The sequence below is a fragment of the Lampetra planeri genome, chromosome 46 (assembly GCF_965212315.1).
Source record: "Lampetra planeri chromosome 46, kcLamPlan1.2.h2, whole genome shotgun sequence".
Taxonomy (NCBI): domain Eukaryota; kingdom Metazoa; phylum Chordata; class Hyperoartia; order Petromyzontiformes; family Petromyzontidae; genus Lampetra; species Lampetra planeri.
Genome location: NC_136152.1, coordinates 7783662 through 7810130, shown reverse-complemented (window position 1 = coordinate 7810130; position 26469 = coordinate 7783662). Strand labels below are relative to the sequence as shown.

At 52.0% G+C, this 26469-nt stretch overlaps 1 protein-coding gene and 1 non-coding gene across 6 annotated transcripts in view; both read left to right on the top strand.

The window, feature by feature from the left end:
• Nucleotides 1–18344: 18344 nt before the first annotated feature.
• TRNAL-CAG (transfer RNA leucine (anticodon CAG)) lies at nt 18345–18427 on the top strand. Its single transcript has one exon. It is a non-coding gene; the product is annotated as a tRNA-Leu (tRNA).
• Nucleotides 18428–19296: 869 nt separating this feature from the next.
• The window catches only part of LOC144733388 (uncharacterized), a 33163-nt gene continuing 25990 nt past the window's right edge, over nt 19297–26469 (top strand). Inside the window, exons 1-2 of one of the 5 annotated variants that reach the window (XR_013588350.1) lie at nt 19297–19684; nt 20120–20176. Coding sequence is in view for 4 of the 5 variants with exons in the window: in XM_078615283.1 (XP_078471409.1) it covers nt 20026–20176 (151 nt within the window). In the remaining variant the exon portion in view is untranslated. The other 4 variants (XM_078615287.1, XM_078615286.1, XM_078615285.1 and 1 more) reach the window with 4 other exon arrangements.

Sequence of the window (26469 nt, the reverse complement as noted above, 5' to 3'; positions counted from 1 at the left end):
CTCTGGGCTTCGCAACTGATTGGTTCACAAGTGATGACATCACATGAATCCTTCTATTTAAGGCCGGAAGAGGAGGAGGATTTCTCCACAACTCTGTGGCTGTCGCCTGATGATGCTGGTAGTAATTACCGGCGAAACGTCACGGTACTAGAATTGTAAACGTTGTAGTGGGTTTACTCTCCAACACACAAGCGGTGTGCTGTACTAGTCACGAATTGCCATGTTTTGTTTACGTGACAAATCTTACTAATTGGCTGTGTTGGATGGTGGCGGGTTTCACGACAGATTTATATTTACGGGATCTAACCCAAAAACCTCTATTATGGATAATATTGGTCGCCAAAGCCTACGCGTTCAACAAAGTTGAGTTTGGTTTGTTTATGTCCAGCAAGCTGAGCCCGTCAGCTCACGAAACCAAAACTATTAAATAAAACTAAATATGTTTTTTTTATTTCACCAGGTAAGGCCCACTGAGCTATATAGGTCTTTAGAGAAACGACCTGGCCACAAATGATAGCTGAACGAAGTGGCAATTTTTAGCTGCTGAATACTCTGAATGCATGTTGAGTCTAAATGTGGTGTGTGTCTCTCTCTGCATGTATGTCTGCCTGTGTTGTTGCTGTGTCTGTGTTTTATCTTGGTGCGTGTCTCGCTCGGTGTGTCTTTGTGTGTCTCTCTCTCTCTGCATGTGCGTCTGCCTGTGTTGTTTCCGTGTTTGTATTTTATCTTTCATTCTTACCTGATGATGGTTACTTGTGTTGCAACCGAAACGTCGTATTCATTTATTATTTTATTTTATTTTCTACGTGACTTTACCGAAAGAACCAAAGAGAAATTCATATTTGTTAATTCATGCAATGTGCCGTGTCAAGCACTCTTTTTACCCATGCAGAGTGCACATTAAAGTGCCATGCATTATTAAAAGTGATCCTAATTAGACATCAGTTTGAATGAAGCCGGTCGTCATGTGTGGTTCCTGCGGTTCGTTTGTGTTGTCCTGACCTCCGTACCTCCGATTGGCACGGTTGGCTACGTGCAGTGCGAAAGAAGTTTAAACATGCACGCGTACATACGTGCTGTGAGTTCGCGTGCGACTTGTCAAGACCTGCGTTTGAACGATGCACGCACCCTGCCACAGAGTGAGCTGAGGGTGATCTTAGTCGACGGGACATGACCACAAAAACACTGCGTGTGTGTATGGCCTTAGGCATAGATAATAGGTGACGTTTCTGGCAATGATCCTTCTTCATAGCAGAGAAATAGTGAGGCAAGTAGAGCGATAGATTGGAGAGTCGGAGGCTGTAATTGTTTACACCATGGGGGCTGATGAGAATAACGTTTTAAACATTTTCTGATTCCCAGCTTTTTAATCGGCATGTGAATAATGTAGTTGAATTAATAGTAGCGACTGAGTAACCGACAAACCCTTCAATAATATATTACATATTTAATTAAAAGTCAAGTTATAATGTCTTGCTCGCATAGTAACAAAAACACCAGATAATCCCTGCAACAATGTGGCGATATATGCGTATGGCGAAGACCAATACGTAAAGCGTCTACTATTGATTGCGTAGTCATCGGCAGATACATTTTGACGTGCACAGCTTGTTCAGTTAACAATGCAGAGTGGGCCATCGCAACAGCAGGGTAAACTGATGTCTGAACAACACCTGGGCTTCCCCGACGTCACCTCAGCCTAAAATAAGTTTCCCCGGGTATACAACAGCAGCACTGAGGAGACAAAGGTGGCCGGGCGCTGGCACCGTCCTGGCAAAACCATCCGTTGCATGCGAACTGCTGCTCTGGCCAGAAATAGCAGCTTGCGACCGACACTGCTGCCAACATTCCACGTGCTAAACGGAGGACCTGTTGTCCGTTTGATGTGAGAGAGAGAGCTAGACACACAAAAAAAATTGGGAGCTAAAATATTTGCTCACATTTACGCTGGAGATGGGATTTCCGATGAACGCACACATGCACGTGTGTGTGTGTGTTCCGCTGTGCACATACGCGTCACTAACCTCGTGTCGCGATGCCTCCTCCGTCCCCCCCCCACTAATCCTGGCGTCGTTGACGCCTCCCCGCGTTACCCCGCCGGCCCACTATTGATTTTAGGGTCGTTGGATCTAAAGGTCAAGTTAACAACACTTCAAAAAAATGGGTTTTGCCAAGACCCTCCATAAATCATTTGAAGCTTTTGAAAAAAAAATCCCAACAAATGGTTTCAAAGATTTGCCGGGCACCAGATGTCCAATTTGGACCAATTCCCAGGTGAGAATGTGCGCAATGATTCACCAGAACACGCTCAGTGGGATAATGATAACAATCATCATGTAGCCCTTGTCATTCGTGCCATTCATATGGCGCAAGTCGAGCATCGCGAAGCAAGGCCTTGCTGTGTTTAACGCGGCCTCCCGTGGGTTCTCAGTAGGGGGAGATGTTGGTCTGCTTTGATTCCAACTGAGTAGTTGGGAAGTATTTGTTTTGACATATCTAGACCTGTGACGTGCGGTGAGGTCAATGGCTGGGGAGGCACTGGCTAGTGTCAAAGCCAGATTCACACAGAGGGGGGCGTGGCCTCACGGAGGGAGGCGTGGCCTCACTGAGGGGGGCGTATTAGACACGTCCCCCTCAGTGAGGCAGATGTGATAGCTGCCTCCCCTGGTGCTTTTTCATTGCAGTTTCATGACGAGACCAGCGAGCCTAAATATCTTGATACACATACGTGAAATAAGTTACCTGGAGTATGGAAGGCGAGGACATGAAATGAAGGGGTCTACAAATATTACATTGGTGACATACTGAGATAGTAACAGGCACGTGCTTATTGCCCGTGCTCCATTCAGTTACTGAGGGGTTGCGCAATCAGAGGAGAGGCTGACCTCGTCGCTGCCTCCCCTCTCGTCTCTTCCTGTATTTGCAGTGGAGCTCCGCAAATTTAGCAATTTTGACTATTAAAATAATTGGAATCGTACAAAAATGGCATTCATAACACAGATCAGTGGAAAAATCTTAATATTTATTTTATTTGATTATTCTTTTTTTTTACTTTTCGTAACAGCTGTTTTCATTGGAGTATGACAGGTGAGGCTCTGCCTCCCTGCCTCCTCTGACCGCACGCCCCTGATCTAGACTGTAACGCCAGCACATACATTGGCTTACTCTTCCGAACGACGTCACGGGATATTTAGCATCCACCGTGAAACAGATAGCCACGACTTTATCGTTAATACGCATGCAGTATTAACCAGGGCGGCCAGCCGATCCCGAACCGCAAATCTCTGCAAAAAGCAGTGACCGCCCCAACTCCATGATGTCGTTGCAGCGTCATCAGCAGGAGGCAGGGTTCGAGATCGTGACCGCCGAGCCTCGGAAAGCTCTTCTGCCCGAATCGTCCTTCATGGAGGGACGTGGACACCTCGTGGAAAACGCGTCCGTGTCTCCCAGCGAGATCTCATCTGCATGCACGAAGGTCACACGAGAAGCCAGGCAGCGTCTTGTCTTCATCTGACAGCCCCGCTGCCTCAAAACTGCTGAGACACAGCAACCGCAAATGCATTAGAACAACAACAATACACAACACAAATATTCCACGAAATTCCTCAATGTCAAAAAATCCACGTGTCGTTTGTGCGAGGTCACGGAACGTGTTTTTATAGATCGCGTCCACTGCGGCGGCTTATTCCTTGATGGCTCTCGCTAAAACACAATTTGGACGCGCGTTCATTTAATTGCGCATCGACTAAGCAGCGTGTGGGGAACTGCCGGAGGTCGATCGCAAATAAACGGCACTTTTTGTCAGGGTTTAATATCAAGTCTGCCGCATCGATCGGGGAACGCACTTCCAGAGGTGACCCCCTCCCCGACCCCCCCAACCCCATCCCAGACACGCCACAGGACGCTGGGCACCGTTAGCGAGGCTTTGGGAATTCTCAATTACTCTCAATGATCGGTGAGTGCCTGAAAAAAAAAGTATTACTTGGTAAAGTAATAAAAGGCAAAAATGATTAATGCGGCAATTTGCTAATTCGTGGGTGCACGCTCTCTATCTGGCCTCCCAACACTGTGCGTGTTGATTCGCCCACAGCCTCAACGACGATTTAATCCTCAGGCCTGCTCGGGATACGTTCAAGTGTTCAAGGATGGTCGTGGTCACGTCGGAGGCTTTGGAGGGACCCAGTGCCAGGCGAGAGACCGCACGGCGGTGAGCAAACTTCCCCGTGAGCGGCGCCTTCTCGCCACAGCCGTTGAGCTTGAAGATTCAGAACAAAACATGGAGAGAGGACGTCCCCCGGTGAGATGCAGCGATCAGATCGGTTCGATCTCGTGCAGGTGCCGGGGTGATGGGTCGTTGTATCCCAGGATCGTGGTAGGTGGCGGCGGTGGCTTAAAGAGGCATTCATCCAGCAGTGGATTGGTCATGGCTGCTGCTGACGACGACGACGACGATGATGATGATGAGGCATATGGGCATCGTGATGACGCAGGGGGCTGTGTGGAGTTGTGGTGAACACAGATCGAGAGGTGTTGCAGGGCATCCTCTGTCGTGGATGGTGAGGTCCTCACTGGCCTACCAGTGGAGACTGCCGTGCCTGTGAGATCGCCAGTTCACCAGCATTGATTCAAGCCAGCCTTTGCTGATGAGACACGGTCTGTCAAACTGAAATTATGCACTGCTAGAAGGCCGATGGGATGTGTAATTAACTTTTTTATGTGGATGGACAGATATGAGAATGAGACATTGACCTCTTATTTAATTGGACTTCTCCACAATGACACAGATGCTTATTTTGTCTAATATTTAAAGGCGCAGCCCTGCAAATACTTGCCGCTGCCACAGGTGGCAGAAGGGCCTCCACTTGAAGGTGATTTGGGCTCCTCGCTCATGCTGGCCAAACGTCTTGCAAGAAGACGGAGTAGCCGCACCTGACCACACTGCATGCAACCTAATAGTGGTGTACCCACTTACACTGCTAAGCGGGGAATAACAATAATTCGTCCATCGTTTCGACTGCCGCGCCGGGAGTTCGAACCTGTGGTCTGTGGATTGAAAGCCCAGGGTGTGCCGACCATTCACCTTCCCATGGCCGCATCCGTGACCGTGCGGCGAGAGGAGTTGCGTCTGAGTGGTGACTTATTTTGTTTTGTTAATCATTGACTAGCACGTGTCCGTCCATCTGTCAATCCCTCCAGCGAGCGACACTTTGTTTCTCATGCAGAATTATGTATTTGCTGACCTCGGTGCCGTGCGCTGTGCAGCAGCAGCAGCGCCACGTGGGGAGGACACGGGCCGAGACGATGGGCAGAGGTCCATCTAGCAGCGGAGAGGCAGCGGTGCCCCAATTACGTTTGCAGTGACAGCGTTTGTACGCGACGCGTCTCACGTGCCAGCGGCCACCACCTCGCCGTGCTACATCCTTCACCTGTCACGTGCGGATTGCACAACTAACAACGAAAGACCCCAACACTAAAAACAACGAAACTATTAAATACCGGATGAAGCCCACAGAGTGAGGTATGAGCTCTATGTCAGAAGTGACCTGGCCCTCCACTCACCACCCCCCACTCCCCGCCACCACCCCCCACTCACCGCCATCCCCCACTCACCGCCCCCCACTCTCTACCCCCCTCCCTGCTACCACTCCCTACGCGTGAATTGCGGCACCGCTGCTGCTGCGGTGGCCCCGTGACCAACTCGAACCGCGCGTGACTCAGCGCGCCCTGCACGATCCACGCACCGCGTTGTGACTCGATCACGAGACCCCCCACCACCTACTCTCTAGAGGAGTGGGGGGGGGGCTCTGCTCCATGTGTAGTAGCTACTACACATGTAGTAGCTACTACACATGTAATAGCTACATAAGTAGCTACAGATATGTAGTAGCTACTACATGTGTAGTAGCTGCTACTACTTGTGTAGCTACTACGCGTGTAGTAGCTACTACACGTGTAGTAGCTACTACTTCTTACCTGATGATGGTTGCTTGTGTTGCAATCGAAGCGGCGTATTCTATTATTTAATGTATTTTCTTTCTACGTGACTTTACCGAAAGAACCAAAGAGTAAATGATATCCTGTAAATTGCTAAGTACTGTACAGCAAATCCCAACATTGGCCAAGGCAGCAGAACAACAGCAAAGCAGTCCCATACCACGCCAAGGCAGTCCCTCAATCATGCCACGGAGTGAATATTCCCGCAGGGAACACTCTGACGCCAGTGCTGGTGGGAGCCCTCAGTCAAGGTGGTGCCGTGACAGTGGTGCGAACAGTGCCGGATTATACTCGTAGCTACACAAGTAGCTACACATGTAGTAGCTACTACATATGTAGTAGCTACTATATGTAGTAGCTACACATGTAGTAGCTACTACATATGTAGTAGCTACTATATGTAGTAGCTACACATGTAGTAGCTACTACATATGTAGTAGCTACTATATGTAGTAGCTACACATGTAGTAGCTACTACATGTGTAGCTACTTGTGTAGCTACGAGTATAATCCGGCACTGTTCGCACCACTGTCACGGCACCACCTTGACTGAGGGCTCCCACCAGCACTGGCGTCAGAGTGTTCCCTGCGGGAATATTCACTCCGTGGCATGATTGAGGGACTGCCTTGGCGTGGTATGGGACTGCTTTGCTGTTGTTCTGCTGCCTTGGCCAATGTTGGGATTTGCTGTACAGTACTTAGCAATTTACAGGATATCATTTACTCTTTGGTTCTTTCGGTAAAGTCACGTAGAAAGAAAATACATTAAATAATAGAATACGCCGCTTCGATTGCAACACAAGCAACCATCATCAGGTAAGAATGAATGAGAAAACAAACATATTAAACTTAGAAATATAATGCAATACAACACAGAGAGTCGGCCAACAAAACAGTCAACACCCTACCTGGTTGATTACGTTCCTCCAAAGATGGCTAAATTTGAGAGACAAAACACAGACACGGAGACACACAGACAGACACACCAGCAGAGAGAGACACACAAAGAAAGACACACAGAGAGAGACACACACAGAGAGACACACAGACAGACACACACGCAGAGAGAGACACACACAGAGACACACAGAGAGAGACACACAGAGAGAGACACATACAGAGAGACACACACAGAGACACACACAGAGACAAACATAGAGAGACACACACAGAGACACACAGAGAGAGACACACATAGAGAGAGACACACAGAGAGAGAGTCACACAGAGACAAACAGAGAGAGAGACACACACAGAGACAGAGAGAGACACACATAGACAAACACAGAGAGAGAGACACACACACAGAGACACACAGAGAGACACACATAGAGACAAACAGAGAGAGACACACACAGAGACACAGAGAGACACAGAGAGAGAGACACAGAGAGAAACACACAGAGACACGCAGAGAGACACAGAGAGAGAGACACACACACAGAAAGACACACACATAGAGACACACAGACAGACACACAAGCAGAGAGAAATACACACAGAGAGACACACACATAGACAAACAGAAAGACAACGCCTCTGTGTCGAGGCCTTAAATATATGATTTATCTATGTTATGCATTTATGTTTAGTGATTTGCTTACCTTACCGACACTTTGCACTCCTGTCGTTGTTTTGTTTCGTCTGTCGTTGTAACTTCATTACCCGCCCCTCGTGTGATACAACTAAAGGTGCTTCATAGCTCTTCGGATTTCTCCAGGATAAAGAAAGATTCTGATTGTGAGAAAGTTGCAGACTCTTGAACCCCTTTGTTGGGAGACAGCGCCCCCCACCGCCCAGCGCGGCGTGGCGCTGCCTCCCACCGCTGCCGTGATCAACCATCACTCTGTGGTTCTTCACTTCTAGACTGATAGTCCATCACTCTGTGGTTCTTCACATTTAGACTGATCAACCATCACTCTGTGGTTCTTCACTTCTAGACTGATAGTCCATCACTCTGTGGTTCTTCACTTCTAGACTGATAGTTCATCACTCTGTGGTTCTTCACTTCTAGACTGATAGTCCATCACTCTGTGGTTCTTCACATCTAGACTGATAGTTCATCACTCTGTGGTTCTTCACTTCTAGACTGATAGTTCATCACTCTGTGGTTCTTCACTTCTAGACTGATAGTCCATCACTCTGTGGTTCTTCACATCTAGACTGATAGTCCATCACTCTGTGGTTCTTCACATCTAGACTGATAGTTCATCACTCTGTGGTTCTTCACATCTAGACTGATAGTCCATCACTCTGTGGTTCTTCACATCTAGACTGATAGTCCATCACTCTGTGGTTCTTTACATCTAGACTGATAGTTCATCACTCTGTGGTTCTTCACATCTAGACTGATAGTCCATCACTCTGTGGTTCTTCACATCTAGACTGATAGTTCATCACTCTGTGGTTCTTCACTTCTAGACTGATAGTTCATCACTCTGTGGTTCTTCACATCTAGACTGATAGTTCATCACTCTGTGGTTCTTCACATCTAGACTGATAGTTCATCACTCTGTGGTTCTTCACTTCTAGACTGATAGTTCATCACTCTGTGGTTCTTCACATCTAGACTGATAATCCATCACTCTGTGGTTCTTCACATCTAGACTGATAGTTCATCACTCTGTGGTTCTTCACATCTAGACTGATAATTCATCACTCTGTGGTTCTTCACTTCTAGACTGATAGTTCATCACTCTGTGGTTCTTCACATCTAGACTGATAATCCATCACTCTGTGGTTCTTCACATCTAGACTGATAGTTCATCACTCTGTGGTTCTTCACATCTAGACTGATCAATCATCACTCTGTGGTTCTTCACATCTAGACTGATAGTCCATCACTCTGTGGTTCTTCACATCTAGACTGATAGTCCATCACTCTGTGGTTCTTCACATCTAGACTGATAATTCATCACTCTGTGGTTCTTCACATCTAGACTGATCAATCATCACTCTGTGGTTCTTCACATCTAGACTGATAGTCCATCACTCCGTGGTTCTTCACATCTAGACTGATAGTCCATCACTCTGTGGTTCTTCACATCTAGACTGATAGTTCATCACTCTGTGGTTCTTCACTTCTAGACTGATAGTTCATCACTCTGTGGTTCTTCACATCTAGACTGATAGTTCATCACTCTGTGGTTCTTCACTTCTAGACTGATAGTTCATCACTCTGTGGTTCTTCACATCTAGACTGATAGTTCATCACTCTGTGGTTCTTCACTTCTAGACTGATAATTCATCACTCTGTGGTTCTTCACATCTAGACTGATAGTTCATCACTCTGTGGTTCTTCACTTCTAGACTGATAGTCCATCACTCTGTGGTTCTTCACATCTAGACTGATAGGTCATCACTCTGTGGTTCTTCACATCTAGACTGATAGTTCATCACTCTGTGGTTCTTCACATCTAGACTGATAGTTCATCACTCTGTGGTTCTTCACTTCTAGACTGATAGTTCATCACTCTGTGGTTCTTCACTTCTAGACTGATAGTTCATCACTCTGTGGTTCTTCACATCTAGACTGATAGTTCATCACTCTGTGGTTCTTCACTTCTAGACTGATAGTTCATCACTCTGTGGTTCTTCACATCTAGACTGATAGGTCATCACTCTGTGGTTCTTCACTTCTAGACTGATAGTCCATCACTCTGTGGTTCTTCACATCTAGACTGATAGTTCATCACTCTGTGGTTCTTCACTTCTAGACTGATAGTTCATCACTCTGTGGTTCTTCACATCTAGACTGATAGTTCATCACTCTGTGGTTCTTCACATCTAGACTGATAGTCCATCACTCTGTGGTTCTTCACATCTAGACTGATAGTCCATCACTCTGTGGTTCTTCACATCTAGACTGATAGTCCATCACTCTGTGGTTCTTTACATCTAGACTGATAGTTCATCACTCTGTGGTTCTTCACATCTAGACTGATAGTCCATCACTCTGTGGTTCTTCACATCTAGACTGATAGTTCATCACTCTGTGGTTCTTCACTTCTAGACTGATAGTTCATCACTCTGTGGTTCTTCACATCTAGACTGATAGTTCATCACTCTGTGGTTCTTCACATCTAGACTGATAGTTCATCACTCTGTGGTTCTTCACTTCTAGACTGATAATCCATCACTCTGTGGTTCTTCACATCTAGACTGATAGTTCATCACTCTGTGGTTCTTCACATCTAGACTGATAATTCATCACTCTGTGGTTCTTCACATCTAGACTGATCAATCATCACTCTGTGGTTCTTCACATCTAGACTGATAGTCCATCACTCTGTGGTTCTTCACATCTAGACTGATAGTCCATCACTCTGTGGTTCTTCACATCTAGACTGATAGTCCATCACTCTGTGGTTCTTCACATCTAGACTGATAGTCCATCACTCTGTGGTTCTTCACTTCTAGACTGATAGTTCATCACTCTGTGGTTCTTCACATCTAGACTGATAGTTCATCACTCTGTGGTTCTTCACATCTAGACTGATAGTTCATCACTCTGTGGTTCTTCACTTCTAGACTGATAGTTCATCACTCTGTGGTTCTTCACATCTAGACTGATAGTTCATCACTCTGTGGTTCTTCACATCTAGACTGATAATTCATCACTCTGTGGTTCTTCACATCTAGACTGATCAATCATCACTCTGTGGTTCTTCACATCTAGACTGATAGTCCATCACTCTGTGGTTCTTCACATCTAGACTGATAGTCCATCACTCTGTGGTTCTTCACATCTAGACTGATAGTCCATCACTCTGTGGTTCTTCACATCTAGACTGATAGTCCATCACTCTGTGGTTCTTCACTTCTAGACTGATAGTTCATCACTCTGTGGTTCTTCACATCTAGACTGATAGTTCATCACTCTGTGGTTCTTCACATCTAGACTGATAGTTCATCACTCTGTGGTTCTTCACTTCTAGACTGATAGTTCATCACTCTGTGGTTCTTCACATCTAGACTGATAATCCATCACTCTGTGGTTCTTCACATCTAGACTGATAGTTCATCACTCTGTGGTTCTTCACATCTAGACTGATAATTCATCACTCTGTGGTTCTTCACATCTAGACTGATCAATCATCACTCTGTGGTTCTTCACATCTAGACTGATAGTCCATCACTCTGTGGTTCTTCACATCTAGACTGATAGTCCATCACTCTGTGGTTCTTCACATCTAGACTGATAATTCATCACTCTGTGGTTCTTCACATCTAGACTGATCAATCATCACTCTGTGGTTCTTCACATCTAGACTGATAGTCCATCACTCCGTGGTTCTTCACATCTAGACTGATAGTCCATCACTCTGTGGTTCTTCACATCTAGACTGATAGTTCATCACTCTGTGGTTCTTCACTTCTAGACTGATAGTTCATCACTCTGTGGTTCTTCACATCTAGACTGATAGTTCATCACTCTGTGGTTCTTCACTTCTAGACTGATAGTTCATCACTCTGTGGTTCTTCACATCTAGACTGATAGTTCATCACTCTGTGGTTCTTCACTTCTAGACTGATAATTCATCACTCTGTGGTTCTTCACATCTAGACTGATAGTTCATCACTCTGTGGTTCTTCACTTCTAGACTGATAGTCCATCACTCTGTGGTTCTTCACATCTAGACTGATAGGTCATCACTCTGTGGTTCTTCACATCTAGACTGATAGTTCATCACTCTGTGGTTCTTCACATCTAGACTGATAGTTCATCACTCTGTGGTTCTTCACTTCTAGACTGATAGTTCATCACTCTGTGGTTCTTCACTTCTAGACTGATAGTTCATCACTCTGTGGTTCTTCACATCTAGACTGATAGTTCATCACTCTGTGGTTCTTCACTTCTAGACTGATAGTTCATCACTCTGTGGTTCTTCACATCTAGACTGATAGTTCATCACTCTGTGGTTCTTCACATCTAGACTGATAGTTCATCACTCTGTGGTTCTTCACTTCTAGACTGATAATCCATCACTCTGTGGTTCTTCACATCTAGACTGATAGTTCATCACTCTGTGGTTCTTCACATCTAGACTGATAATTCATCACTCTGTGGTTCTTCACATCTAGACTGATCAATCATCACTCTGTGGTTCTTCACATCTAGACTGATAGTCCATCACTCTGTGGTTCTTCACATCTAGACTGATAGTCCATCACTCTGTGGTTCTTCACATCTAGACTGATAGTCCATCACTCTGTGGTTCTTCACATCTAGACTGATAGTTCATCACTCTGTGGTTCTTCACTTCTAGACTGAGAGTTCATCACTCTGTGGTTCTTCACATCTAGACTGATAGTTCATCACTCTGTGGTTCTTCACATCTAGACTGATAGTTCATCACTCTGTGGTTCTTCACATCTAGACTGATAGTTCATCACTCTGTGGTTCTTTACATCTAGACTGATAGTTCATCACTCTGTGGTTCTTCACATCTAGACTGATAGTTCATCACTCTGTGGTTCTTCACATCTAGACTGATAGTCCATCACTCTGTGGTTATTCACATCTAGACTGATAGTCCATCACTCTGTGGTTCTTCACATCTAGACTGATAATCCATCACTCTGTGGTTCTTCACATCTAGACTGATAGTTCATCACTCTGTGGTTCTTCACTTCTAGACTGATAGTCCATCACTCTGTGGTTATTCACATCTAGACTGATAGTCCATCACTCTGTGGTTCTTCACATCTAGACTGATAATCCATCACTCTGTGGTTCTTCACATCTAGACTGATAGTTCATCACTCTGTGGTTCTTCACTTCTAGACTGATAATCCATCACTCTGTGGTTCTTCACATCTAGACTGATAGTTCATCACTCTGTGGTTCTTCTTAAGTTGGCGGGAGACGGGTTGGCGGGAATCCGCCGCCCCCCCTCAAAATGTGGGCCAGGTGCGCGCAACCTCGCCTCCGCGTCGTCGAGTCGGGTGCTGAGCTGCACCAATGAGTACCTGGTGCGGTGTGTAAACATCGCCACTAGGGAGACAAAGGCGGTCGGGCGTGGTGCTGGCCACCCACCCCCTCGTGTACTGTTCCCGCCTTCATAGGTGCTCGCTAACAGCACTTGCCCCTACAATCTGTTAAGGCTATACGGGGGATCTTTATGTGTGTGTGTAAGTCGATATGTGTCTGTGTCTTTTTGCCCGTGCAACGCCAGGTGTCTGTGTGTGTACGTCGATGCGTGTGTGTAAGTCCAAGTGTGTGTGTCAGTCCATGTGTGTGTGACTTAGTCGATATGTGTGTGTGTAAGTGCATATGTGTGCTTAGGTCGATGTGTGTGTGAGAGTCTATGTATGTGTGACTCGTTGTATGTATGTACGTCGATTTGTGTGTGTAACTCTATGTGTGTGTATCTAAAGTGGATGTCTGTGTGTGTGAGTCCATATGTGTGTGTGTAAGTCGATGTGTCTGTGTGTGTGGGTCGATGTCTGTGTTAAGTCGATGTGTGTGTCTTTTTCGCCCGGGCAACGCCGGGTACTTCCCGCTAATAAATAAATATATGAAAGGGAAGCGCACAAAAAAAATCGCTAATTAAACTAATTTAAAGTTGACGGATGTGAAAAGGGAATAGCGCTTGCTCACCGCGGGGCTTACGGCGTGGTACCTGGCAATTTTTTTTACATAAACCCACCATTGGAGAGCCAAGCGCGCGACCACACACAAATCCACACACAAACCCCGCCACAAACCCACACACAAACCCCGCCACAAACCCACACACAACTTTTGAGTTTTATATAGATAGATAGGTTAGTGGAAGGAAAAGAAGAGGAAACAAACCATTAATTTGTCTACAATAAACATGTCCTACAGACTGATTCACAGATTTTATTTCGTTGTATATCTTGACCTTATGCTTTCCCACCAGCCACATGGTACAAGTATAATTGTGAATTAATCTGTGGATAAATGCTAGGCGTGTTACTATGCATCGTTTCGAGCATTAAAAAGTAGTTTTTCACTGAGAATCCACTTATTGTTCACGCTAATGTTTTCGCTAATGGTGTTAACAAAACTCCACAAATGAGACAAAAAAAACCCAGAATCAATACAAATGCAATGGTGAAAAGACAAATATAAAAAAAAATTGTCGAATCATGACCCCAAATGGCAACAAATCATTAAAGAGCCGTGGGGGGTAACGAATCATCTTTATGTGTCAAATAAGAATAGTGAAACTAATAAAGAAGTCATTCATAGGAATAACATTTTAATTAAAAAAACAGACAGGTCAAACGCACGCCCTCAAGTGTACTGATACAGGTGCTGGCCATGCAGGTGTGCTGGCACCTTGGGTGCATCTTCACATCTGTAGGTGTATTGGCAGGGTGTTGTTTGGAAGTCCGACCACATTCTCCGATTGCTGATGATGTCGTATGAAGGAACAGGAACATTTTAAAGTATTGCAAAATTGGGAGAATTGTGTTTAAACTTACCGGTGAGTGGGCCGAATCAATAATAATAGGCGCGCTGTTACACGCTTACACAAGTGTCGACTTTATTTGTTTGATTATGTCGGGCGGTGGAGGGTTTCACGACATACATTTGGCCAGATCATGAGGTGGCCTAAACAAAAAAACAATGAGTCATTTCAAAGTTTAATGTTAAGTTTTTTATATATCTTGTCAAGTTTCAGAGATGCTGTTACTGGGAAATGAGTACAGTGGACACAACATGTTTCTTCTCATGAACAACTGTTGACCAATCAGCTTTGCAATGGCTGGCAGCTAAATCTGCACGTGCGCTGGTGACAATGCCGGGGGTGTTGTACAGTTGGCTGGTGGATGACGGTGAACGTGGATCCCGACCCACACAAGAATGGCGACATCCCCGCGGTTGCCCCTGCAACTCACGGATCGGACAAATTACCCAGGACACCGGGACGACGGCCGCCTTTGCCCACCCGGTCATAAGAGGTCACCCACGGCTGGCGCAATGGTTCTTTGCTCACTATACGTGCCGATTGGTCCGAGCAATATCCCCGAGGCCGACGGCTGGCTGCAACATCCACATGTGTGTAGGTGGAATATCCGGGTGTGCGGGCGCGCTTTGGATTCTGTTGCTTGATGACGGCGACGAGTTGGCTTTCGCTCAGCACCAGGGGGTGTATTCGCCAGTCGGCTATTAATGTAGATTGACGAGCGTGAGTAAATGCATCCTTGAGTGCGTCAAGAAAGGAAACGGTAACCGCAGGGAGGCGCACGATTGGCCGCGCGGTTACGACGTGGTGACCTTGGGCTGTTGAGGCAAGGGTGGTAAAAAGGGAAGCCCCGTGGGCGTTGAGCTCAACATCTTGCCCATCAAGACCCCCCCCCACCTGCCCGCCCTGCCTTGTTCAGCCCCTCATAGCGTCCGCGCGACGCCAGCGAGTGCAGCTCCCAGGTACGTGGTAGGACGCTCCAGTGAGCGGCAGCGGAGACGGCAGAGAAACTCTCCCCGGGTAATGCCGACAGGGAGGCTTACTCTAAGGGTTTGTGGTTTTGCGCTGGGAAAAAAAGTTAGCGCAGAGCGTAGGTGTTGCAGTGTCCGCGTGCGAGCCGAATCATTTCATTTATTCGGTGTAGCCCTGTGAGCCACGCGGCTCTCGACTCGGGTGCAACCGCAATAAACAAAAACGTGAACAAGCAACATCTTAAAGTGACTTCGCGCAACAGAAAAATCCAGGAAAAAACAGCGCCCCGGGGTAGCGGTGGAGGAACGCGCGGCGAGAGTGAACGCGGGATCGCCACCACGTTGGCGCGAGTGATGCAATCGCGTGCAAGAGTGCGGGCGCCGCCTCGCAGCCCCCTTCCTTTCACGGGGCCGCGGTGTGCGCAGGCGTGCGGTCTTCACCCCGTGCGGCTCCGAGGCCGGCAGCACGAGCGCGTTGGGCCCTCGTCACTCGGTCGGCGTGGGCGCCGGCGGGAGCCGACCGAGTGACGCGGTGGTGGAGGGAGCGGAACGTCGCTCCGCACCTCCCGCTTGCCCCAAGTGAGACGAATCACCCAGCAAATGCCCCCCCCCCCCCATCTCATCCAGATCTCAGAAGCTCAGCAGGATTTGAACCCCAGTTATATAAAAAAAAAAGTAAAACCTTGGGCCAAAGTTGACCCGACCACCTTACAAAGTTCTTCAAATTTTGCGTTGGTGACTGGAGCCATGCATTGTACGCCAGGCTGTCAGCAGAGCACAGTGTAGCAAATTCAACCGTTGTCCTGTACTTCTGTGCTCTCGCCTCTATGTCCCCTCACGTATGGTCAAACAATCCCCACAAACCGCGTACTGCAATATTGCTTTGCGTGCTCCACTCATGGTGCTCCAGTGATGGATAAGGGTCCGAGGTTAGTTTAATTTTGCTGTCAGTACATTACAACCATTAAATCACTTCCAGGGGGAGTGGCAGCTTGGGACTTATCACGTCGCCAATGACGTTCACCGTGGCTGGGAATCGAATTCTGCGGCTTCCGGGCAGGGAATTGTACACGACACCAACGAATCACGGGCGTCGTTAATTACAACAGTAACACAAGTCACGACAACGAGCAGTAGTGGTGTGTGTGTGTAGTGGTAGAGTGGTGTGTGTGTAGTGGGAGATGGGGCAGTTGTGGAGAGTTTCACTACCTGGGCAGTGTGCTCATGACCGGCTCCGGTTTGACAGCAGAGGTCTCGCTCTGATTCAGTCGAGCGGCATTATATTTTCATCGGTTGCGTAACGCTGTGTGGAAGCTACCTGGTCTGTCATCCCGCACGAAGCTTCAGGTCTTCTCGGCCACGGTCATTCCCTCCCTTCTCTACGCTTGCGAAACGTGGACCCCCCCTAATGGAGCATCTTCGCCGGTTAGAAACATTTAGGCTGGCCTGCCTACGATCCATCCTGGCTTTAACCAGACTGGATTGTGTGAGCTCACAAATCATTGAAAGATCTGGACAAAATCCTATCGGTCAGCTCCTCCGGCAGGCAAGGCTGGGTTGGCTGGGCCATTTAGCCTGCATGCCCAATCACCGCATGCCTAAACAGCTTTTGTTCAGCCAGATAGAGGAGGCTAAACGGGCGCGGCACGGGCTAGAGAAGAGATGGAGTGATGTGGTACAGGAGGACGTGGAGCTGAGTGGACTTGCCGATGACCGGTACCAGCGGTGTCAAGATCGGCCTCTGTGGAGGAGGCTCGTGAAGGACGCTACTAGGCAGTTGGAGGCTGTCGCCCTCCAACAACAACGGAGGGGGGAGGAACGACGCTCACAACAACGATCGGATCGCCGTGTGGATAAAGCACAGCAAGTTGGCACCGTAGGGGGCACAGATGGTGCATCAGCCAGTCATCTCTGGAAATCTCAATAAGTCGACCCGTGGCACCTGCTGGGTCTGCCCCGTGACCTCCTGCCAGCGGGAGTTCGACACTTCACGGGGCCTCAACGTGCACATAGCCTGGCACAAGCGTCGTGGTGACGTCACCGCCACTTCGTGGCGAATGGCGGTTGTTGTGTGTGTAGTAGTGGTGTGTGTAGTGGTGTGTATAGGGGCCGTCCAGAAATAAAGTCACGCACCTGGGGGGGGGCGGTCAGACATTTGTGACGATGTGTGACGAGGGGGGGGGGGTTGAGAAATGTGACGTCACATAAAAATGCGCAACTTTAAATAAATATAGAATTGCACTAACAACACCAATTTTGATTCAATTTCATTAGTAACTATTTGATTATTTAAATTGACTAAGGTCACCTTTTATTTATTCCATGAAGGAGCATTTTGCTTCTCCATGGGAGAATGGAGAAGCATACAATTTGAATTTTTTTAATGATTGTTATTAAACATTTTGATTCTAATGATTCTACCAGGGCTTTTCATTTTGTAGAATGAATATGTGATTGTTATAATTGTACTCTCCATTTTGCTTCGTTCTACTACAAAGTTTCAAGTATTTTCTTATAGTTAGAATGACTTTTAATATTTTATAATTATAAGATAACTTCAATATACAGTCATATTCTGAACATCTGCAGTTTTAGTTATACGATGAATATTTTCAAGTGAATGTTATGCTAAATTTAAGCTTTCCAACGCCTCCTTTTAAATACGTGTTTTCTCCTACAACATCAGAGGGCAGCGCCACATTAAATACGCACTACAATGACAATAGTTTAAAGCGATTTGAAGCGTGTTTTATTTTCAAAATGGAAATGTGGTTGGGGGGGGGGCAGAGCTTTGTGACGTCATATTTGAGGGGGGTCTGACTTTTTGTGACGCCGTGTGACGAGGGGGGGGTCAAATATCGTCCAAAATCGCGTGACGTCATTTATGGGCGGCCCGATAGTGGTATATGAGGGTGGCTCGAGAGAGCTTCTGTATCGCGTCAGGATGGCCGAGCGGTCTAAGGCGCTGCGTTCAGGTCGCAGTCTCCCCTGGAGGCGTGGGTTCGAATCCCACTTCTGACAAAGCAATTATTTTAAACACGAATTCTCCATTTTCTTTCTCCGAAACACACAGCAATAACAACAAGTCGTCATCGAAGACTGAACATTCTTCTGTTTTGACATCGGCAAGTCAATACCAAGTTGAACAGCGAACAAGTTTGTATGATAAATCTCTGTAAAGTAATCTTAATTTTTCTGTAAAGTAGTTTATCATCCGGTATTATTGGATAGAACCACCGCGGCACTGAAACTCAACAACATTTATGTTACCAGCTCAGGCCCACTGAGCTACGCGGCTCTTTTTCAGAAGCGACCTGGCCACAAATGAAAGCTCAACAAAGTGGCTCATCACGTGGACATTTATAGCAGCAACCAATACTCTAAACGCGCTGTGATGTTGATCCTCAATGCGAAGGTAAACCCCTGAGACAAACCCACGTGACCACAGGGAGAGAGACACGCAAACCCCAAATACACAGCAGCAGCAGCAGGCGTCAGGGTCGGGATCAACTCCACGACCTCCTGCGCACCAGGCGAGGTAGTGAACATCTCCTAGCCATCTTATACAGCGCTCAAGGCGTATGGACGAGAGGCGCTGGGTGCAGCCCTTCTCGACGGTGTTTGGCCTCCTCTTCCACGCACGCTGCCTCAATCTGATGTCACTCCCTGCAGCCAGCTGACCGCGAGTGGCAGGGGTCAAGGGGATGGGTGGCTGGGGATGAGCGGAGAGGGGGGCAGGGAATGGAGAGGGCCCCCCTCGGGTGAAACGTCACGGTATTTGAATGGTCAACGTCGTGGGTTTATTCTGCAACACACAACCGGTGTGTGCTGAAGCAGTGATCCATTGACACGTTCCGTTTACGTGACGAACCTTACTACAGTATGTGGCTGTGTCGGGTGGTGGCGGGTTACCCATATATTGATATATTTATGTGATCTAACCCCCCCAAACCACAAACAAACCCAACAACCTGTATCATGAACAACAAAACAATTTCTAGACAAAGTTTTTTTTTATTACAGAAAAAATCTCCACCGCTGGGGGGCGGTGCCGGTCGGGCGGAAATAGCCCCGTCCCCACACACTGTGCCGGCAACCCACGTGGGTGGCTGCTTCGGAACGTCGCTCCTTCGCTCCCCTCGACCTCGTGAACTCCGCTGACCTCGTGAACTCCGCTGACCTCGTGAGCCAACGTCGTCGTCGCTCGCGCCACTGAAAGTCGTCACGAGTCCGCGGACGAGAACTTCTCACCGAGCGGCGCCGGTGGTGGTGGTGGCGGTGAGAAGGCGCCGCCTCACCCCGCACAGCGCGCTGTTGGTGGATCACGAACGCGTGCCGTGCCCCCTGTCACAGGGAGTAGAGAGGGGGTTGGTGGATCACGCACGCGTGCCGTGCCCTCCCCGGCCATTGACCGACCTGCTGTGCTGCTGCTCCTGTTCTCGCGTGTAAACTGCAAACTGAAGAGTTTTAGTTTCGCCAGATTAAGGCTCACTAAGTTACGTAGCTCTTATTCAGAGGCGACTTGGCTATCGAAAACGATAGCTCTTAACCAAGTGGCGTATCGCGTGGCAATGTTCAGCAGCTCTGCGTGATTCCCACTGAGTGGTGATTCTGGTCAAATGAGATCAAGTTTCGCTACCGAGGTGTGGTGGGTGGTTGGACTCCTCCAGCCAGACAACGTCTCAGAGTTCTCGATGTGGCTCTGTTCATCAGCAGGCGCAGTGACCATGAAGCTCTGGACACGTCCCGTACTGCTCCTGTGGATGATCGGTGAGGCCCTCGCACGCTGAGCCACTCGACACCACCACCACCGCCATCATCGTGGCTGTCTTCATTTCCATCATCGCCACCATCTCCCAGCGTGACCATCATCACCATCATCGCCGTCACCACCCCCACGCACCTCTGTGATTGGCACGGTTGGCTGCGCGCGGTGCGAAATAAGTTTTCTGGACACCAATCCCATAAGCAGCCGCAGGGTAAAGGGGCCAACATTGCCGAGTCCCAGGGGCGGCAACCTGCGGATCCGGAGCCGCTCGCGGCGGCTCTTGAAATCCACGAGTTTGAACCGAAATACGAATTTTTATTTTGGTCGCCGACTCCTCGCCTGGCCACGAAGTTGACCAGCGGTGCAGGGTATGGGGGGGGGGTGTAGGATATGGGGGGGGGGGGGGGTTGTAGGGTATGGGGGGGGTGTAGGGTATGGGGGGGGGTGTAGGGTATGGGGGGGGTTGTAGGGTATGGGGGGGGGGTTGTAGGGTATGGGGGGGGTGTAGGGTATGGGGGGGGGTGTAGGGTATGGGGGGGGTTGTAGGGTATGGGGGGGGGTTGTAGGGTATGGGGGGGGTGTAGGGTATGGGGGGGGGGTGTAGGGTATGGGGGGGGTGTAGGGTACTGGGGGGGGGGGGTGGTGGGGGGGGGGGGGGGGTGTAGGGTATGGGGGGGGGGTGTAGGGTATGGGGGGGGGGGGGTGTAGGATATGGGGGGGGGGGGGGTTGTAGGGTATGGGGGGGGGTGTAGGGTATGGGGGGGGGGGGGTGTAGGATATGGGGGGGGGGGGTTGTAGGGTATGGGGGGGGGTGTAGGGTATGGGGGGGGGTGTAGGGTATGGGGGGGGTTGTAGGGTATGGGGGGGGGTTGTAGGGTATGGGGGGGGGTGTAGGGTATGGGGGGGGGGTGTAGGGTATGGGGGGGGTGTAGGGTATGGGGGGGGTGTAGGGTATGGGGGGGGTTGTAGGGTATGGGGGGGGTGTAGGGTATGGGGGGGTGTAGGGTATGGGGGGGGGGTTGTAGGGTATGGGGGGGGGGTTGTAGGGTATTGGGAGGGGAGGGTTGTAGGGTATGGGGGGGGGGGTTGTAGGGTATGGGGGGGTGTAGGGTATGAGGGGGGGGTTGTAGGGTATGGGGGGGGTTGTAGGGTATGGGGGGGGGTGTAGGGTATGGGGGGGTGTAGGGTATGGGGGGGGGGGTTGTAGGGTATGGGGGGGGGTGTAGGGTATGGGGGGGGGTGTAGGGTATGGGGGGGTGTAGGGTATGGGGGAGGGTTGTAGGGTATGAGGGGGGGGTGTAGGGTATGGGGGCGGGGTGTAGGGTATGGGGGGGGGTGTAGGTATGGGGGAGGGTTGTAGGGTATGGGGGGGGTGTAGGGTATGGGGGGGGGGTGTAGGGTATGGGGGGGTGTAGGGTATGGGGGGGGGTGTAGGGTATGGGGGGGGGTGTAGGGTATGGGGGGGTTGTAGGGTATGGGGGGGTTGTAGGGTATGAGGGGGGGGGGTTGTAGGGTATGGGGGGGGGGTTGTAGGGTATGGGGGGGGGGTGTAGGGTATGGGGGGGCGTTGTAGGGTATGGGGGGGGGGGGTGTAGGGTATGGGGGGGGTGTAGGGTATGGGGGGGGGGTGTAGGGTATGGGGGGGGGTTGTAGGGTATGGGGGGGGTGTAGGGTATGGGGGGGGGTGTAGGGTATGGGGGGGGGTTGTAGGGTATGGGGGGGGGGGGTTGTAGGGTATTGGGAGGGGGGTTGTAGGGTATGGGGGGGGGTTGTAGGGTATGGGGGGGGGTGTAGGGTATGGGGGGGGGGTTGTAGGTATGGGGGGGGGGTTGTAGGGTATGGGGGGGGTGTAGGGTATGGGGGGGGGGGTTGTAGGGTATGGGGGGGGGGGGGTGTAGGGTATGGGGGGGGGTGTGTAGGGTTATGGGGGGGGGGGTGTAGGGTATGGGGGGGGGGGGTGTAGGGTATGGGGGGGGGGTGTAGGGTATGGGGGGGGTGTAGGGTATGGGGGGGGGGTTGTAGGGTATGGGGGGGGGGTGTAGGGTATGGGGGGGGTGTAGGGTATGGGGGGGGGGTGTAGGGTATGGGGGGGTGTAGGGTATGGGGGAGGGTTGTAGGGTATGAGGGGGGGTGTAGGGTATGGGGGTGGGTTGTAGGGTATGGGGGGGGGGTTGTAGGGTATGGGGGGGTTGTAGGGTATGAGGGGGGGGGGGTTGTGGGGGGGTGGTAGGGTATGGGGGGGGGTTGTAGGGTATGGGGGGGGTGTAGGGTATGGGGGGGTGTAGGGTATGGGGGGGGGGTTGTAGGGTATGGGGGGGGTGTTGTAGGGTATGGGGGGGGGGGTGTAGGGTATGGGGGGGGGGTTGTAGGGTATGGGGGGGGGTGTAGGGTATGGGGGGGGGTGTAGGGTATGGGGGGGGGGTGTAGGGTATGGGGGGGTTGGGTTATGGGGGGGGTGTAGGGTATGGGGGGGGGGTTGTGGGTATGGGTGGGGGGTGTAGGGTATGGGGGGGGGGTTGTAGGGTATGGGAGGGGGGTGTTGGGTATGGGGGGGGGTGTAGGGTATGGGGGGGGGTGTTGTAGGGTATGGGGGGGGGGTGTAGGGGTATGGGGGGGGGGGTTGTAGGGTATGGGGGGGGGGGTGTAGGGTATGGGGGGGGGGGTTGTAGGGTATGGGGGGGGGTGTAGGGTATGGGGGAGGGTGTGGGTTGGGGGGGGTGTAGGGTATGGGGGGGGGTTGTAGGGTATGGGGGGGGGTTGTAGGGTATGGGGGGGGTTGTAGGGTATGGAGGGGGGGGTTGTAGGGTATGGGGGGGGGGTTGTAGGGTATGGGGGGGGGTGTAGGGTATGGGGGGGGGTGTAGGGTATGAGGGGGGGGGGTGTAGGGTATTGGGGGGAGGGTTGTAGGGTATGGGGGGAGGGTTGTAGGGTATGGGGGGGGGGTTGTAGGGTATGGGGGGGGGGTGTAGGGTATGGGGGGGGGGTGTAGGGTATGGGGGGGGGGGTGTAGGGTATGGGGGGGTGTAGGGTATGGGGGGGGGTTGTAGGGTATGGGGGGGGGGGTGTAGGGTATGGGGGGGGTTGTAGGGTATGGGGGGGGGGTTGTAGGGTATGGGGGGGGGGTTGTAGGGTATGGGGGGGGGTGTAGGGTATGGGGGGGGGTGTAGGGTATGGGGGGGGGTTGTAGGGTATGGGGGGGGGTGTAGGGTATGGGGGGGGGGTTGTAGGGTATGGGGGGGGGGGTGTAGGGTATGGGGGGGGTGCAGGGTATGGGGGGGGGGGTTGTAGGGTATGGGGGGGGGGTGTAGGGTATGGGGGGGGGGTGTCCGGGTATGGGGGGGGGTTGTAGGGTATGGGGGGGGGTTGTAGGGTATGGGGGGGGGGTTGTAGGGTATGGGGGGGGGGGTGTAGGGTATGGGGGGGGGGGTTGTAGGGTATGGGGGTGGTTGTAGGGTATGGGCGGGGGTTGTAGGGTATGGGGGGGGGGTTGTAGGGTATGGGGGGGGTTGTAGGGTATGGGGGGGGGGGTGTAGGGTATGGGGGGGGGGTTGTAGGGTATGGGGGGGGTTGTAGGGGTATGGGGGGAGGGGGGTTGTAGGGTATGGGGGGGGGTTGTAGGGTATGGGGGGGGGGGTGTAGGGTATGGGGGAGTTGTAGGGTATGGGGGGGGGGTTGTAGGGTATGGGGGGGGGGGTTGTAGGGTATGGGGGGGGGTTGTAGGGTATGGGGGGGGGTGTAGGGTATGGGGGGGGGGGGGTTGTAGGGTATGGGAGGGTTGTAGGGTATGGGGGGGGGGTTGTAGGGTATGGGGGGGGGTGTAGGGTATGGGGGGGGGGGTTGTAGGGTATGGGGGGGGTGTGGGTAGTGGGGGTTAGGGTTGGGGGGGGTTGTAGGGTATGGGGAGGGGGTTGTAGGGTATGGGAGGGGGGGTTGTAGGGTATGGGGGGGGGTTGTAGGGTATGGGGGGGGGGTTGTAGGGTATGGGGGGGGGGGGGTTGTAGGGTATGGGGGGGGGTTGTAGGGTATGGGGGGGGGGTGTAGGGTTGGGGGGGGTTGTGGGTATGGGGGGGGGTTGTAGGGTATGGGGGGGGGGTGTAGGGTTGGGGGGGGTTGTAGGGTATGGGGGGGGTTGTAGGGTATGGGGGGGGGTTGTAGGGTATGGGGGGGGGTGTAGGGTATGGGGGGGGGGTGTAGGGTATGGGGGGGGGGTTGTAGGGTATGGGGGGGGTGTTGTAGGGTATTGGGGGGGGTTGTAGGGTATGGGGGGGGTTGTAGGAATGGGGGGGGGGTGTAGGGTATGGGGGGGTTGTAGGGTATGGGGGGGGGTTGTAGGGTATGGGGAGGGGTGTAGGGTATGGGGGGGGGGGTGTAGGGTATGGGGGGGGGGTTGTAGGGTATGGGGGGGGGTTGTAGGGTATGGGGGGGGGGTTGTAGGGTATGGGGGGTGGGGGGGTTGTAGGGTTTGGGGGGGGTGTAGGGTAGGGGGGGGTTGTAGGGTATGGGGGGGGGGTTGTAGGGGAGGGGGGGGTTGTAGGGTATGGGGGGGGGGGGTTGTAGGGTATGGGGGGGGGGGGTTGTAGGGTATGGGGGGGGGGTTGTAGGGTATGGGGGGGGGGGGTTGTAGGGTATGGGGGGGGGGTTGTAGGGTATGGGGGGGGGGTTGTAGGGTATGGGGGGGGGGTGTAGGGTATGGGGGGGGTTGTAGGGTATGGGGGGTGTAGGGTTGGGGGGGGGTTGTAGGGTAAGGGGGGGGGGGGTGTAGGGTATGGGGGGGGGGTTGTAGGGTATGGGGGGGGTGTAGGGTATGGGGGGGGGTTGTAGGGTTGGGGGGTGTAGGGTTGGGGGGGGGGTTGTAGGGTATGGGGGGGGTAGGGTTGGGGGGGGTGTAGGGTATGGGGGGGGGTTGTAGGGTATGGGGGGGGGTTGTAGGGTATGGGGGGGGGTTGTAGGGTATGGGGGGGGGTGTAGGTATGGGGGGGGTTGTAGGGTATGGGGGGGGGTTGTAGGGTATGGGGGGGGGGGGTTGTAGGGTATGGGGGGGGGTGTAGGGTATGGGGGGGGGGGTGGTAGGGTATGGGGGGGGGGTTGTAGGGTATGGGGGGGGGGTTGTAGGGTATGGGGGGGGGGGTTGTAGGGTATGGGGGGGGTGTAGGGTATGGGGGGGGTTGTAGGGTATGGGGGGGGGGTTGTAGGGTATGGGGGGGGGGTTGTAGGGTTTGGGGGGGGGGTTGTAGGGTATGGGGGGGGGGTTGTAGGGTGTGGGGGGGGGGTTGTAGGGTATGGGGGGGGTAGGGATGGGGGGGGGTTGTAGGGTATGGGGGGGGGTTGTAGGGTATGGGGGGGGGGTTGTAGGGTATGGGGGGGGGGTGTAGGGTATGGGGGGGGGGGTAGGGTATGGGGGGGGGGTGTAGGGTATGGGGGGGGGGGGTTGTAGGGTATGGGGGGGGTGTAGGGTATGGGGGGGGGTGTAGGGTATGGGGGGGGGTGGTGGGTATGGGGGGGGGGTTGGGATGGGGGGGGGGGGTGTAGGGTATGGGGGGGGGTGGTAGGGTATGGGGGGGGGGGGGGTTGTAGGGTTTGGGGGGGGTGTAGGTATGGGGGGGGGGTTGTAGGGTATGGGGGGTGTTGTAGGGTATGGGGGGGGGGTGTAGGGGTATGGGGGGCGGTTGTAGGGTTGGGGGGGGGTTGGTAGGGTATGGGGGGGGTTGTAGGGTATGGGGGGGGTTGTAGGGTATGGGGGGGGGTTGTAGGGTATGGGCAGCGGGTTGTAGGGTATGGGGGGGGGTTGTAGAGTATGGGGGGGGGGGGGTTGTAGGGTATGGGGGGGGGTGTAGGGTATGGGGGGGGTTGTAGGGTATGGGGGGGGGTGTAGGGTATGGGGGGGGGGTTGTAGGGTATGGGGGGGGGGGTGGTAGGGTATGGGGGGGGTTGTAGGGTATGGGGAGGGGGTGTAGGGTATGGGGGGGGGGTTGTAGGGTACGGGGGGGGGGGGGTTGTAGGGTATGGGGGGGGGTTGTAGGGTATGGGGGGGGGTTGTAGGGTATGGGGGGGGGTGGTAGGGTATGGGGGGTGGGAGGGGTTGTAGGGTATGGGGGGGGGGGTGTGTAGGGTATGGGGGGGGGGGGGTTGTAGGGTATGGGGGGGGGTGTAGGGTATGGGGGGGAGGGTTGTAGGGTATGGGGGGGGGTTGTAGGGTATGGGGGGGGGAGGGTGTGTAGGGTATGGGGGGGGGTTGTAGGGTATGGGGGGGTTGTAGGGTATGGGGGTGTTGTAGGGTATGGGTGGGGGTTGTAGG